General features: G+C 40.1%; 1 protein-coding gene across 1 annotated transcript in view; it reads left to right on the top strand.

The window, feature by feature from the left end:
- Positions 1–298: 298 nt before the first annotated feature.
- LOC138969680 (chromodomain Y-like protein) overlaps positions 299–15,813 on the top strand; it is a 30,149-nt gene continuing 14,634 nt past the window's right edge. Inside the window, exons 1-3 of the mRNA XM_070342538.1 lie at positions 299–557; positions 7,960–8,003; positions 10,436–10,468. Coding sequence (XP_070198639.1) covers positions 507–557; positions 7,960–8,003; positions 10,436–10,468 — 128 coding nt within the window. The 5' untranslated portion in view covers positions 299–506. The remainder of the gene's footprint in view (positions 558–7,959; positions 8,004–10,435; positions 10,469–15,813) is intronic.

A 15,813-nucleotide genomic window follows, 5' to 3' on the forward strand; every position in this document is an offset into this window, starting at 1 on the left:
TGACGGCTACGGCCATGGTAATGGAAAATATAGGGTTACGGCCTCAGTTAGGCTTTACATTGCTCTGAATACCCCTGCAAGGATTTGTAGATATTCGCAGTCAGTTAGTTACATCTTCTTAGTTACAAGTTTATCAATATTCTGTTTTGACTGAGAATATTATTTGAATAATTTTGATAAACTTGTAACTTAATACCGAAACATCCCATCTTGAACACAACGCTTCCCAAATTCTGCGATAAGCTTACGAGGCGTTGTGTTCAAAATACGAAACAACCCAGAACCCCTCAAACCCTCCTCCGACACTCCAAGGCATGATTAATATGTCTCGTTCTAAATACTTTAACAAATCCACAAAAAATACATTAAATGATTAACTGAGTTTTATATTTTGCCATGCCGACAAAATTTCGGTTGGTTTCGGTCGATTCCGCTATCAAGCAACTCGTATCGCCAACAGCGGCACTCCCTCTGGTTGTATGAGCGAAAGACGGTAGTCGTAGACCATGGCCGAACTGTGCGACGTTGAAAGAATACTAAAAACACGATACAGAAAGGTAAGCGATTGACATTATTCTGATATTTGGTTGTTGTGTAGTGTTATGGACCAAGCGCAGGCGAAGGCGGAGATCTTGAAGATGGAGATGAGTGCTGACCTCAGCAAAAATGCTCCCACGTGGATTCAAAAGTGTGCTTCTTATATCACTCGAAAATCTAGATTTTCCTCTTTGACAAAAAAAAACACAAAAATGTTGACATTTTGTTTTTCTAATTAAGCTTCAAACTTGACAGTTGTTAGTTGAATAGAAAATATCTGGTTTTGATTTACCAGGGTGTTACAATGACAGCATTACTTGCAGCTTTGTTCTGGATCTGGAACGTTGCAGGGACCTCTGTTGGTCATCTTGGCATTCTACCACAGGCGGAAGGTATCGTCCACTGGACTACTACTATCACAGAAAGACGATACCTTCCGCCTGTGATTCTACTACAGTGCTAGCTTTTCACCTATCCACAGAACCCCCCCCCCCCCACCCCACCTTTTTATATTTAGTCAAGTTTTGACTAAATATTTTAACGTAGAGGGGGGAATCGAGACGAGGGTCGTGGTGTATGTGTGTGTGTGTGTGTGTGTGTGTGTGTGTGTCTGTCTGTCTGTCTGTCTGTGTGTGTGTGTAGAGCGATTCAGACTAAACTACTGGACCGATCTTTCTGAAATTTGACATGAGAGTTCCTGGGTATGAAATCCCCATACGTTTTTTTCATTTTTTTTGATACATGTCTTTGATGACGTCATATCCGGCTTTTCGTGAAAGTTGAGGCGGCACTGTCAAGCCCTCATTTTTTAACCAAATTGGTTGAAATTTTGGTCAAGTAATCTTCGACGAAGCCCGGACTTCGGTATTGCATTTCAGCTTGGTGGCTTAAAAATTAATTAATGACTTTGGTCATTAAAAATCTGAAAATTGTAAAAAAAAAAAAAAATTTATAAAACGATCCAAATTTACGTTTATCTTATTCTCCATCATTTGCTGATTCCAAAAACATATAAATATGTTATATTCGGATTAAAAACAAGCTCTGAAAATTAAATATATAAAAATTATTATCAAAATTAAATTGTCGAAATCAATTTAAAAACACTTTCATCTTATTCCTTGTCGGTTCCTGATTCCAAAAACATATAGATATGATATGTTTGGATTAAAAACACGCTCAGAAAGTTAAAACAAAGAGAGGTACAGAAAAGCGTGCTATCCTTCTTAGCGCAACTACTACCCCGCTCTTCTTGTCAATTTCACTGCCTTTGCCATGAGCGGTGGACTGACGATGCTACGAGTATACGGTCTTGCTGAAAAATGGCAGCTACTTGACTAAATATTGTTTTTTCGCCTTACGCGACTTGTTTCTCCTTAAAGCTGTGGTCTATTTATGACTTTCCGGGGCTACGAGGTTGAAAAATAGGGACAAAATCATGTACAGATTTCTGTACAGCAAACACTACCCGAAACCCCACCTATACGGCGTGTACGACCTTGAGAGCTTCAGTCAACGCTTGAATTTTGCAGTGGTAACATCTGGTTTGCTCTCGCAGAGCTGAGCATAATTGTCAAGAAGGATCGAGCAGAAAATATAAACGACTTGGCAGGGATTCGAACTCGGGGCCTCGAAATGTCGGGGCCGATGTCTTAACCGCTAGGCCACTTCACCAGTGTTGTCAAAGATAAAACAAGTCGTGTAAGGCGAAAATACAACATTTAGTCAAGTAGCTGTCGAACTCACAGAATGAAACTGAACGCAATGCAACGCAGCAAGACCGTATACTCGTAGCATCGTCAGTCCACCGCTCACGGCAAAGGCAGTGAAATTGACAAGAAGAGCGGGGTAGTAGTTGCGCTTAGAAGGATAGCTCGCTTTTCTGTACCTCTCTTCGTTTTAACTTTCTGAGCGTGTTTTTAATCCAAACATATATCATATCTATATGTTTTTGGAATCAGGAACCGACAAGGAATAAGATGAAAGTGTTTTTAAATTGATTTCGAACATTTAATTTTGATAATAATTTTTATATATTTAATTTTCAGAGCTTGTTTTTAATCCAAATATAACGTATTTATATGTTTTTGGAATCAGCAAATGATGGAGAATAAGATGAACGTAAATTTGGATCGTTTTATAAAAAAAATATTTTTTTTGCACAATTTTCAGATTTTTAATGACCAAAGTCATTAATTAATTTTTAAGCCACCACGCTGAAATGCAATACCGAAGTCCGGGCTTCGTCGAAGATTACTTGACCAAAATTTCAAAATTTGAAAAATGAGGGCGTGACAGTGCCGCCTCAACTTTCACGAAAAGCCGGATATGACGTCATCAAAGACATTTATCCAAAAAATGACACACACACACACATACACCACGACCCTCGTCTCGATTCCCCCCTCTACGTTAAAACATTTAGTCAAAACTTGACTAAATGTAAAAAAAAAGAAGATAATTTTATATCATTCTACGCTTGAATTACCATTCACAGACCTGTTTACCAGTACGATTTGGGCGTATTTTTTACGCCAAATTATTATCGGTACGCAAATACGCGACACACGCACAAAATACGCATGAGAAAAAGTCTAGAATACGTTTTCCGGTGTTGGTGTGCTGATTAAGGGATGGTACAACTGATACCGGTTTCGGTCGAAGGGAGATAACCATGACAGCGAGTCTTCATCTGTGGAAACCCTGTTCAGTTGTTGGCACGTGCGATCGTCTGGAAAATCGTGGCAAAATGAAGCGGAAAAATGTTCCAGTTTCGGATGACTGTACATGTACCAAATCTAAACAGCAGAAGCAGCAGATTTTCTTGGAGAAATATAAGAAAGAGCCAGGAATTGTGGAGTCTACTATGTGAAAAAGTCATGCACACTGCAAGTATTGTAAATCAGATTTCTCCGTTGCCCATGCTGGGAAATATGACATCGAACGACACTGCAGTTCCAAATCTCACCTGGACAAGGTTGCTGCAAAGAAATCCGCTGAAAGCTGCCAAGGAATTATGAAGTTCATTCCTGCAAAGCAAATCCTGCCAGAAGAAAAGGCTGTAGTCCGTGCTGAAGCAATGTTTTCTGGGATGATTGTAAAAATGAACTTGCCACTGTCAACCGCAGATGTTATTTCACGAACTTCATCTTTTCATTATCAATCTGTTTGGAAGACACTGGTTATAATGCTATAAACTGACAGGTAAATAAAATTGTTTTATCCCTGTTGTATTGGAAGGAGTTGAATTCTGAAGGTGTTCGTTCACAAGACTGACATGCTATTCTTACACAAACACGTTTGCACCCACGCGTACATTTTCCCAAGCCCATATGGCTTTGCTTGCAAAGTACACCAACTTTTTGAAAAATACACTCAACTTTTTGGGAAAGTACTCTTGCCTCGGGTTTAGGGTAAACAGGTCTGCATTCATGCGTTGCAAAAACGTAAAAATTGACATTTAAATGTGCCTTTATTTGCAAACATGTTTCACGGAATCACAGTACATGTGTATGTACACCGTCATGCTACATGACATTCGCGCCATGCAATTAGCTGCGATACTTACAACATGCAAGAACAGTAATTGAATCTCTCCAAAGCTCTGTGCAGTTGAAACCAGACATCTAAGAAATAGTTATACATGTATTCACTTCTGAACAATGGGCGGATAGAGATATAAATCATGCTGCTTCGAGAATAACATAACATTAATTCAATCATATCAATGTTTTTCCTTCTTTTTCTCAATTGGCGCAGTAGCCTATTGGTTAGGACATGAGACAAAAAGTCTCGAGGTCGAGAGTTCGAATCTTCGCTGGGGCGTTTATTTTTTCCCCTTGATCTCTCTTGAAGATAAAATATGATTAGTCTTGAGAGAGCAAACCGGATGTTTTATCCCTCCAAAATTCAAGCGTTGACTGAAGCTCTCAAGGTCATACACGCCGTATAGGTGCGGTTTCGGGTAGCGTTTGCTGTACAGAATTCTGTACATGACTGTATCCCTATTTTTTAACTTCGTGGCCTCGGAAAGTCATAAATAGACCACAGCTTTAACCGCGAAACCCCCACTTTCCTTGAACACTACATTTGCAGAGTACCTTGCCTGTACATGGGAATGTAACTGTTAATGATCAGGGCCGGAATGTATGTATCAAGGTCTACCTTATTATATATGAAGTCTTATATCGCGCGCGTATCTCCAGACTCGGACTCAAGGCGCAGGGATCTATTTATGCCGTGTGAGATGGAATTTTTTACACAATACATCACGCATTCACATCGACCAGCAGATCGCAGCCATTTCGGCGCCTACTTTTCACGGCCTTAACCTGGGATAAAAGCTTAGCTCGGACTATCTATCCCCAGGATATCATCAATACTTTAGCGCAATGCATGTGTCAAGACTACAGAAAAGGTAACTAACCCGAGCTTTCTCGTCAATCTATTTTTGGCATGGGGATTTCCGCATCTCTGCGCATGATAGAATGTCAATTGTCATTGTCAAGGCCGTTCTAAATTCAGGAATCCACGTTCGAAAGGTGACGTGGCTCTGTTCTAAATGACCCATGTAGACCTTGACGTCATGAAAAACGTGACAAAATGTTTCTTCGAACTTGGTTCCGGTCTTGTTCTGGTGCTATTGTTTTCTTCGCGTTGTTGTTTTCTTGAGCAAAATCACGTTTGGTAAGGCGGAATGCGGCGCATCAAGGACATTATTTTGTTCTAGGATTCAAGTGAAGTAAGTTCGGGGAAAAGGGAGTGGTTGGGTGGATCACCATTTCGATTTGAAGCTCAAATTCGTTTTGAACACAGTCAGTGATCACACAAATTTCCGCGGCAAAACCGACATTGTTTTTTTACAGTTCATTATCAAATACATCAAACACATTAAACAGGTTATTCCTGTATGTAAAACTGAAAACATGGTTTCTTCGCACTTGAACTTGAAGTGCGACCGCCGCCATGTTGTTTTTCAACTAACCTCGGGATAAAAGACTTTGTCAGCTTCAAAACGAAGGGATAGTTTGACGCGGATTTTAGCGCGAGGATAGAGCTAACCTTGACTCATGCGTTGGGATATTTTTACAGTGGCATAGCTGCCAACCCTCCCTAGAAAACCGGGAAATTCCCAATTTTATGTCCAGTCCCGGATTTAACAAAAGTTTCCCGAATAAAAAAAATTCGAGTATAGTTATTATGACTGGAGTGTATTTTCAAGCGCCTGTACTTGGCATAGTTTCACTTCTGAAATCTCGTTCAGCGCGAGGCTTCGTCACACAAACGCTGTGAATGTGATCGAAACTAAACGAGAATAGGCGAGATTTGTGGCTGGCGCATGCGCTTCAGTCGAATGTGGATGAGAAGCAGAAGAAGAAGCAGCAGCAGCTAGCTAGACGACCACAAAATGAAGAAAACAACGGTCCAGCGGCCGAAAGTCGGCCCAAAAGTTCTTGTAAAATTTCAAAAGTTACAAACAAGAGTATGACTTCATCTGCGAATCGACAAGACGCGGCATACATTTCGCGTTTTGCACCAACTGTTGTGAACTGTGATGCCTGATGGCAACAGCAATCTCCTTCATACCCCTGGAAGGTATAGTGTGTTGTGACTTTTGGATTGTGAAATAAACTCAAGGAAATAACTAACATGAACTATGATTTTGGTGCTGTTGTGAACTGTGATAGCAAAAGATATCTTCCCCCACACCATTGGAAGATGTGACTGTCAAGAAGTATGAAATACTGTAGAAGGAAGCTTGACGTGCATTGGTAAGGCCCAAAAAAATAATAGGTGTGGTTACGGTAACATAGCCAAAAAAAATAGGGTAGGTAGGTAGGCAATCACTTTTTTTTTTTTTTACTTTTTTTTCTAATGTGTACAAATTAAACCTACTTGACAGGGAAATAAGTGTGCGACACGGGCGCTTTCGCTTTCATTGCGTTTTTTGCACTCGTTTTTTTTGTTTTTTTTTGTTTTTTGTTTTTTTGACAAATGTAATAAAAAGTTATAGGATCGGCCCCAAAAAATAGGGTAGGTCGGGTTACCGTAACCACACCTATTTTTTTTTTAGGCCTAAGTCACTACATCTACTCTCTCTCCAGCTCATTCTTCCTTTTTTGTGACAAAATGTGCTGCCAGAAACTGGCAATTATAATCCTCAGATTGCACCGTATTGCATCCTTTTTTTTTCAAAAATTTCCGGGGGGGGGGGGGGGCATGCCCTCGGACCCCCTTATCATTCTAGCAGACCTGTTTACCAGTACGATTTGGGCGTATTTTGTACGCCAAATTATTATCGGTACGCAAATACGCGACACACGCACAAAATACGCCTAAGAAAAAGTCTAGAATACGTTTTCCGGTGTTGGTGTGCTGATTACGGAATGGTACAACTGATACCGGTTTCAGTCGAAGGGAGATAACCATGGCAGCGAGTCTTCAGCTGTGGAAACCTTGTTCAATCAGTGTTGGCACGTGCGATCGTCTGGACAATCGTGGCAAAATGAAGCGGAAAAATGCGCCAGTTTCGGATGACTGTACCAAGTCTAAAAAGCAGAAGCAGCAGATTTTCGTGAATAAATATAAGAAAGAGCCAGGAATTGTGGAGTCTACTATGAAAAAAAGTCATGCACACCGCAAGTATTGTAAATCAGATTTCTCCGTTGCCCATGCTGGGAAACTATAATATGACATCGAACTACACTGCAGTTCTAAAACTCACCTGGACAAGGTTGCTGCAAAGAAATCCGCTGAAAGCTGCCAAGGAATTATGAAGTTCATTCCCACAAAGCAAATCCTGCCAGAAGAAAAGGCTGTACGTAGTCCATGCTGAAGCAATGTTTTCTGAGATGATTGTAAAAATGAACTTGCCACTGTCAACCGCAGATGTTATTTCACGAACTTCATCTTTTCATTATCAATTTGTTTGGAAGACACTGGTTATAATGCTATAAACTGACAGGTAAATACAATTGTTTTATTCCTGTTGTATGGGAAGGAGATAAATTCTGAAGGTGTTCACAAGACATGCTATTCTTACACAAACACGTTTGCACTCACGCGTACATTTTCCCTACCCCATATGGCTTTGCTTGCAAAGTACACCAACTTTTTGAAAAATACACTCAACTTTTTGGGAAAGTACTCTTGTCTCGGGTTTAGGGTAAACAGGTCTGTTCTAGGCGCTTCGCTCCGTCGGCTTGGCGCCGAGACGCTCATTCCTCCCAATTTTTATCTGGGAAAAGTTGTCAGCTATGCAGTGGGCTGATTAAGCTCGAGAATAGAGTTTAGCCCGGGCTAAAGTCTCTATCCCCGACACATACATTCCGCCCCTGATGATCCAAAGTGCAAGTTTGTGTTGCTGATAATAAAGATATGCATTTCTATGTTCACATTTGTCTTTCTCTTTTACAATTGCAGGGACAAAAGGAGTGTCTTGTTAAATGGAAAGGGTGGTCCTCTGAGTAAGTATATGCACGGCTTTTGATATACTACACATTCACTATCTATTGTGTGATGCTTTAAGTGACTATGCTAATTTCAAATCTAAGAATTTATTTTCATGACAGTTTAAATGATACCAAGTGCATTACTTGATTTACAAATGATCTTATGAGTCACATCCGATTGACTTCAAATCAATGTATGATAATTTATGTCTTCGTCACAAAAAAGGTGAAATAGAATTGAATTGAAACAACTGATTTTGAAAGGATGTTTGTTTATTTAGAGATATATTAGTAGTTATCGTTAGATGTGGCTGTGATATCCACATTTATCAGTCACAATGTCGAGAAAGGAGGAATCATATCAGATCGAGGCGTAACCTGAGATCTGATATGTTTCCGCCTTTTGAGACATTGTGACTGATAAATGTGGATATCACAGCCACATCTAACGATAACGAATTTATTGCGTTTTGTTTTGGACAGTTTCATGCATCCTTTTTCAAAATAAACAAGACAGGCTCTTCCGTAAACCTCCCGTCGGTAGCTGCTAAGGAGTCTTCTTTGGGATCACCTCAAGGTCTCGGCCAACCAAGACTATGGCATACTCGTAGCAAAGCCGCCGAATGGTACCGTAAACCAAGAATAGTGACGTAAGAGAATAGAATGTCGTCTTTTGATTTGGAACGTGACGTGTTTCAGAACTTCTTCTCGACAACTCGGGTGGTCGTTTTCACTGAAGTGATCAGAATTTCAGATAATTGTCTTTTACTTTCACAGAACTGTTCCTGCTGAAAGACTTGCGATTATGTAACAATGCGCGAGTCGCAATGATCCAGGTAGGAATTATGCACAGTGAATGTGACCTCTTCCAGTCTCTCTCCCTTTCATTCCCTCTGTTTTCTTCATCGAGTCGTCAAGTCAGTTACGTTTTAATCTCAGGGCTGGTGCGGTGTAAACCATTGTGCATGCAGACACTTTTGCTTCTATCTCGCTAGGGGGTGAAATCTCTTTCAAATTGTAGTCAAAGTTACCCAGTTCTCACAAGTGTCTGCTGCTTGTTTCTTGTTGTTTTTTCTGCTAAATTGCCATTCAATGCAACCCCCGTCGGTAAGACTTCAGATCCAATTTCTAGGACACATGACTGCGTACAAAAGATTGGGCATGCTTTTCTCTTTTTTGACGATTTGCCTTTTCGCTTGTTGTGTACTCAATTCTTCATCAAAGAATGTTTATGGGAAATATCTCGCTCCACTGTTTTTGAAGTGACCGTCTAAAGATGGAGCCCATAAGTGATTAGTCACTTCCTGCGAGATATCACTTGGCTATGACGACTTCCTGCGATATATCAATTGATATAGGGTGCATGTTTGACCAATGGTTAGTTACAGTTTCGTCATGTGACCCGTAAAAACGCAATAAAAATATATATATACAGAAACATCTGTGAAGAAAGGACTTGCAGTTACACCTTTGGGACTTGAACACAGGTCTGTCCTTTCAAAATTCAATGCAAGTCAGCCAAGTGTTCTTTGAACAGAAGTAGAGAATACAATAATAATGAAGGAATTCAATTGTTCTTGCAGAACTGTCCATTGTTTGGGGAGTGTCCTTTCTTTTGAGTGTCCTTTCAACGCAGGTTTTGATGTACCGTATTTGACGGATTACAAGACGCACCGTTTTATAAGCCGCACCCCTGACTTTAAAAAAAAAAATTGGGACGAGCCACGTATAGGCCGCGTCATTATATTAGCCGCCGTCGAACAAAATATAATCAGATCGTGTCAATCAATCAAAACAACCAGGCAAACGAAAGTACGGTATTTGGCGAAATCGGCTCCGAGAATAAACAAGTGAAACAAAGAAGGAAAGTGAAAGTTTGAAGAAAAATATCACACACACAATTTGTAACCAGCACACACATGTACTCCGCCGGGAATAAGCTTTTTTTGGATGATTTACGACTTTTGCGTAGATTTTGAGCAGACAAAAACACAACATGGCGGCTCTCTCTCCTCCAACTATCGCAAGACACAAAAAAACTCAATCTCGCGCACGCGCGAGATCCTGATACATGTATCTGGTGTTTCTCTGTATGCTATCTTGTCACGACGACTTGTTGACAAAGGAAGATTCGCGAAAGAAAGAGAAAAGCGCCGAGTCGTGAGTAGAGAGCTAATAAAGTACCGGTAATCGCTAATCGAACGAAATGAAAATCCGCGGCGACTTCCATTAGGTGAATGCTATTCAAGTTTAGGTAACGTTTTAGCCGCATCTTTTTAAAAGCCGCAATGCGATTTATTTATTTTTTAAAGTCGCGGCTTGTAGTCCGCCAAATACGGTACAATCATTTATGAAATCTCTCCTATTTATTCATAGCAATAAAACTCTTAACTTATTTTTGTACTCGCTGAGGCTTTCTGTTTTGATAATGATATCATATTTTGCAGACACAACACATGGGAACCTGAACAGAATGTTGTGTAAGTTATTTGGTCTTTTGTGTGTGAGGTTAAAAAGTTGTTTTTTTTATGTTGAGGTTATCAATTGTTTTTGAGTCACTTGAGAAAAAGTGACTATGTAATCGGTCAGTGTTAGTCTGTCCGGCCGGCCGTAGACACCACCTTAACGTTGGACTTTTCTCGGAAACTATCAAAGCGATCGGGCTCATATTTTGTTTAGTCGTGACCTCCAATGACCTCTACACTTTAACGATGGTTTCGTTGACCTTTGACCTTTTTCAAGGTCACAGGTCAGCGTCAAAGGAAAAATTAGACATTTTATATCTTTTCTCGGAAACTATCAAAGCGATCGGGCTCATATTTTGTTTAGTCGTGACCTCCAATGACCTCTACACTTTAACGATGGTTTCGTTGACCTTTGACCTTTTTCAAGGTCACAGGTCAGCGTCAAAGGAAAAATTAGACATTTTATATCTTTGACAAAGTTCATCGGATGTGATTGAAACTTTGTAGGATTATTCTTTACATCAAAGTATTTACATCTGTAGCCTTTTACGAACGTTATCAGAAAAACAAGGGAGATAACTAGCCTTTTCTGTTCGGCAACACACAACTTAACGTTGGGCTTTTCTCGGAAACTATAAAAGTGACCGGGCTCAAATTTTATGTGAACGTGACTCATTGTGTTGTGAATAGCAATTTCTTCCTGTCCATCTGATGCCTCATATAATATTCAGAACTGCGAAAGTGACTCGATCGAGCGTTTGCTCTTCTTGTTTGTTTTTTTATGTGACTGTGTCACCCACGTTATTTTGTGGTCTAGGTTTGGAGATCGAAAACTAAGGGTAGGTCGGGTTACCGTAACCACACCTATTTATTTTTTTAGGCCTTATCACGTGACACTTTTGCCATATTTAGAGTTGTTTGCACATTAAATACACCCGCGAAAGATAGCTCGCTTGAAACTGTATTACATGTGAGTTGTTCTTCAGTACTGGTGACAGAAAGGGGGAAAAGTGGTCAAAATTCAAATCTCTAGTTTTGTTTTTGAAATATTGCTTTTCATAAAGCAGAAATACTGTAGTATCTGTTGTACATAAGAAAAAATCACTGGTTCACATGGTTCCTACATAATCTAACTTTTAAAGCTGGTTCTTGTGTGTCTGTGTGTATGTTTGTATGATGACGATAGGACCCGAAACGGCTGCACGGACTGAGACAGGAATTGCAGAGAATGTTCTTTGCCACTCGAGTCGTGTCATAGGGTACTTTTGGAATAGCAAATTTGAAAGGATTCTTCAAAAAACGGCGGAAAACATTATATACCCTGTGAGCTATCGAGGATCCTCCCCGTCTGGGCTGTCGAAACATGGTCTTGTTAAAAGACGTTTTCAAATGCGGTTAACGGGGAGATACACTCGAAGCACATTTAGCCAAGTTATGTTGCCAAATCATCAAAGATCAACATTTCACTACACGGATCGGGCGGGGATGTAGCTCAGTCGGTAGCGTGCTGGATTTGTATCCAGTTGGCCGCTGTCAGCGTGAGTTCGTCCCCACGTTCGGCGAGAGATTTATTTCTCAGAGTCAACTTTGTGTGCAGACTCTCCTCGGTGTCCGAACACCCCCGTGTGTACACGCAAGCACAAGATGAAGTGCGCACGAAAAAGATCCTGTAATCCATGTCAGAGTTCGGTGGGTTATAGAAACACGAAAATACCCAGCATGCTTCCTCCGAAAACGGCATATGGCTGCCTAAATGGCGGGGTAAAAAACAGTCATACACGTAAAATTCCACTCGTGCAAAAAACACGAGTGTACGTGGGAGTTTTAGCCCACGAACGCAGAAGAAGAAGAAGAAGACTACACGGATCGATGCACACAGTCGAAATAGATGTGACTTTCACACGACCGAAGACTACTTACTAGCAGACTAGCAGATGACAAGATCTAAATATTTAGATCAGTGAGAGCAATCCGTTGAAGAACAGTTACTCCGCTTATTCGTCTTCAGTTAAGCTTATTTCCCCTGCTATAAGTTTCCTTGCAGATCTGCAGTCGCGTAGTGAAATGAACTAGTGTCATCGGAAGATTCTTCTCAGTCAATAATCAAAGCACAGTAAGTTCTATGCTGACAAAAGTCACTTTCGGACAACACGACGATTGACTTAATTTATGAGCCCAAAGGTAACAATATCGACAAGAATGTACGCATTTGACATTAAATGAAACATTCATAGACAGTTTCCAACTCACCAGATCTGCCAAAGAGTCGTCATTCGGGAAAAAAACGATGATTTTAATCAGACAGGTATCGGAAACAAGTCTTGGTCACCTGCGTTATTCCTTCCGAGGCGACGTGACGGCGCCACATTTGTTTGTTTATGGCTGTTTATCGCGAAACAACACAGTTGAAATTTGTGTGTAAAATACCACAAATGTGTGGTGAATCAGTTCGTCATCTGCGTTTCGATGGTAATTCAGTCAGATTGGAGTTGCTTTGAATCGAAGGCGAGGGTAACCTGCGTTATTTGTGTGACGGCGTGAACAAATTTGATTGCAATATTTTACACAGAAAGTAAATTTCAATGATTCTGGCTCAGACTTGTAGATCTGTTATGCAGTGTTTTGGTAGTGTATCTGCTTTTCTGCTATGAAGCTCATTTGGAGTGATACGCTGATCGAAGTGGGGTACCCTATGTGGGACATCAGCCGTATGCAGATTACGCCTCAGAACACTCGCATTTCACAAAGACAACAATAATTTGCAACATTTCAAGAACTGCATCAGTTTTATTAGATACTATTTCAACAAAAACAGCACAAACACGACTATTATCAACAACACAGAACGGGAGGCAAGTCTTCAAAGACGCACCAAGTGTGCGTTCCCATTTTTGGACGTCATTTTTGCTAGCATTTTCACAGTAAATCTTAATATTTCCATATCTATTGAATGATTTTGGTATTTTTTTTGATTGTGGCGATTCTTCTATCTCTCTGGCATGTACTGGGTGCTTTGTGACCAGTTTCTCCCCTAGACTGTATTGAAAAAATGCGTCCGTGTGAGCTGACCCCCACTTGTGACCAGTAGCAAAGAACAACTCATGTATATATCAAAAAACAAGAAAGATAGGTTGTTGGAACGTTTGTTATTGACAAAGCAATACATTCATATTTATTTAAATATATTTGTGAATGTATTATTTTGTCAATAACAAACGTTCCAACAACCTACCTTTCTTGTTTTTTTATTCTGAATTTTGGAACGTTGGCAGTCTCTTTGTTTTTGGATTTGTCTTACATATCAATTCCTTTGTAAAACTTGGCCAAACAATTATTGCAACAAATTTCAAACCCAAATTAAAGCATTAATTCCTGTGTCATTTCTTTAAAACTGTATATGCCAGTTAAGGCCGTTCACTTAACCTTCAAGATCACCTTCTGGATTAAATATTTCTTTTACATGGATCGTGTGACAGCCGCTCAAGTAAGGGTACCCTCAAAATCGACCAGACAAAAACGGAAGAGCCGAATAAAAAATCGACAAAAAATCACAATAGGCAAAACTTTCCAACTTTGACATACGAGAAGAAAGTCAAACCAATGATCTACCCTGAACAGATTGTTTTGTTTTGCTACCTTGCGTATTTCGCGTGCTATGCTATTCCTACTGATGCAGGTGTCGATCGCAAGAGCAGTCAAAAACGGGACGTTTTACGTCAATTTTTATGGGTATCTACTATGTCAAAAAGCGCTACATTTTAGCAATGACTTGGTGGATTGCTTTGAAACTTTCCGAATATTTTACCAACATACTAGAGATACTTCGTGCGAAAGATTGGATTGTTTCGGTTGTTTATCCAGATGTGACGCAATGTTTCGGAAAATGTTGTTAAACTTGTCATAGGATTGTTCACTTGTGTCCAAAAAATTCATGACTTTGCATATATCTACAGAGAAATGATTCTGTCTAAGTTTCATTTGCGTGTAGCCGCTGGCGTTAATTTGCTAGTCATGTAAACACATGAGAAAAAAATGGAACGTTCACACTGTTTCGCGCTTACAGCTGTTATTGCTGCGTGCCTCTTAAAACATGCTACGGTCACGCTTGGCTGGGCATCTCTGTGGCACCAGAATCATCGCTTAAATATGTAGCGTGTTTACAAGCACAGCAAATTTGCGTCAGTGCTTACACGCACATAAAACTTGAGCAGTGTGTGTATCAATCATTTTTCTAAGGACATGCAAAGTCATGAATTTTTGGGACTCAAGTGAACAATCCTATGACGAGATTAAAAACTTATTTTGAAAAATTGCATTACATTTTAACAAACACCTGTAAGTTGTAACACTCCATAATTTTGCTCGAAGTATCTCTAGTATGTTGGTAAAGGATTCTGAAAGTTTCAAAGCAATCCACCAAGTCATTGCTAAAGTGCATCCTTTTTCGTCATAATACCCCTAAAAAAATGATGCAAAAAGTCCCGGTTTTGACCGCTCTTGCGATCGACACCTGCATCAGTAGGAATAGCATAGCACGCGAAATACGCAAGGTAGCAAAACAAAACAATCTGTTCAGGGTAGATCATTGGTTTGACTTTCTTCTCGTATGTCAAAGTTGGAAAGTTTTGCCTATTGTGATTTTTTGTCGATTTTTCATTCGGCTCTGCCGTTTTTGTCTGGTCGATTTTGAGGGTACCCTTACTTGAGCGGCGGTCACGTGATCCATGTAAAAGAAATATTTAATCCAAAAGGTGATCCGGAAGGTTAAGTGAACGCCCTTAACTGGCACAATTATACAGTTTTAAAGAAATGACACAGGAATTAATGTTTTAATTTGGGTTTGAAATTAGTTGTAATAATTGTTTGGCCAAGTTTAATTTAAAAATTACGCAACACCATGAAAAATCATTATCTTTATTTTCTTTTGTTGTTTAATAATATACATATAGTCTTTGCCATGAAACCGACTTGGAACACGTTTGAATGATTGTCAGCACAGTATTCTCTAGGCTGTGTCTCTTGGCTTTGGGTATTTCTGTTACACTGTGAGAGATTGGTTGAATGACAAATAGTCACCGCGCAATAGCGGCCCCACGCAATAGCAGACCCGCGCAATTGTGGACCCGCGCAATAGCGGGCCGACCCCATTTAAACAACACTGATGGCATTTTGATCCTGACAATGTGTAAGAATTTTTTTAACACTATCAGTGAGAGGTGTTTGCAACAATTTAAGTTGTACAAATGTTTTTGTTTGCACAGTGAACTAATTTCTTGTGCACAGTGATCCCCGTTGTGCTCATGTGCAAGTCTCATGGCAAGATCTAACCCACTGGGGTCCTGCTTTGGCCCCAGTCACCT

The sequence above is a fragment of the Littorina saxatilis genome, linkage group LG6, assembly GCF_037325665.1.
Source record: "Littorina saxatilis isolate snail1 linkage group LG6, US_GU_Lsax_2.0, whole genome shotgun sequence".
NCBI lineage: Eukaryota > Metazoa > Mollusca > Gastropoda > Littorinimorpha > Littorinidae > Littorina > Littorina saxatilis.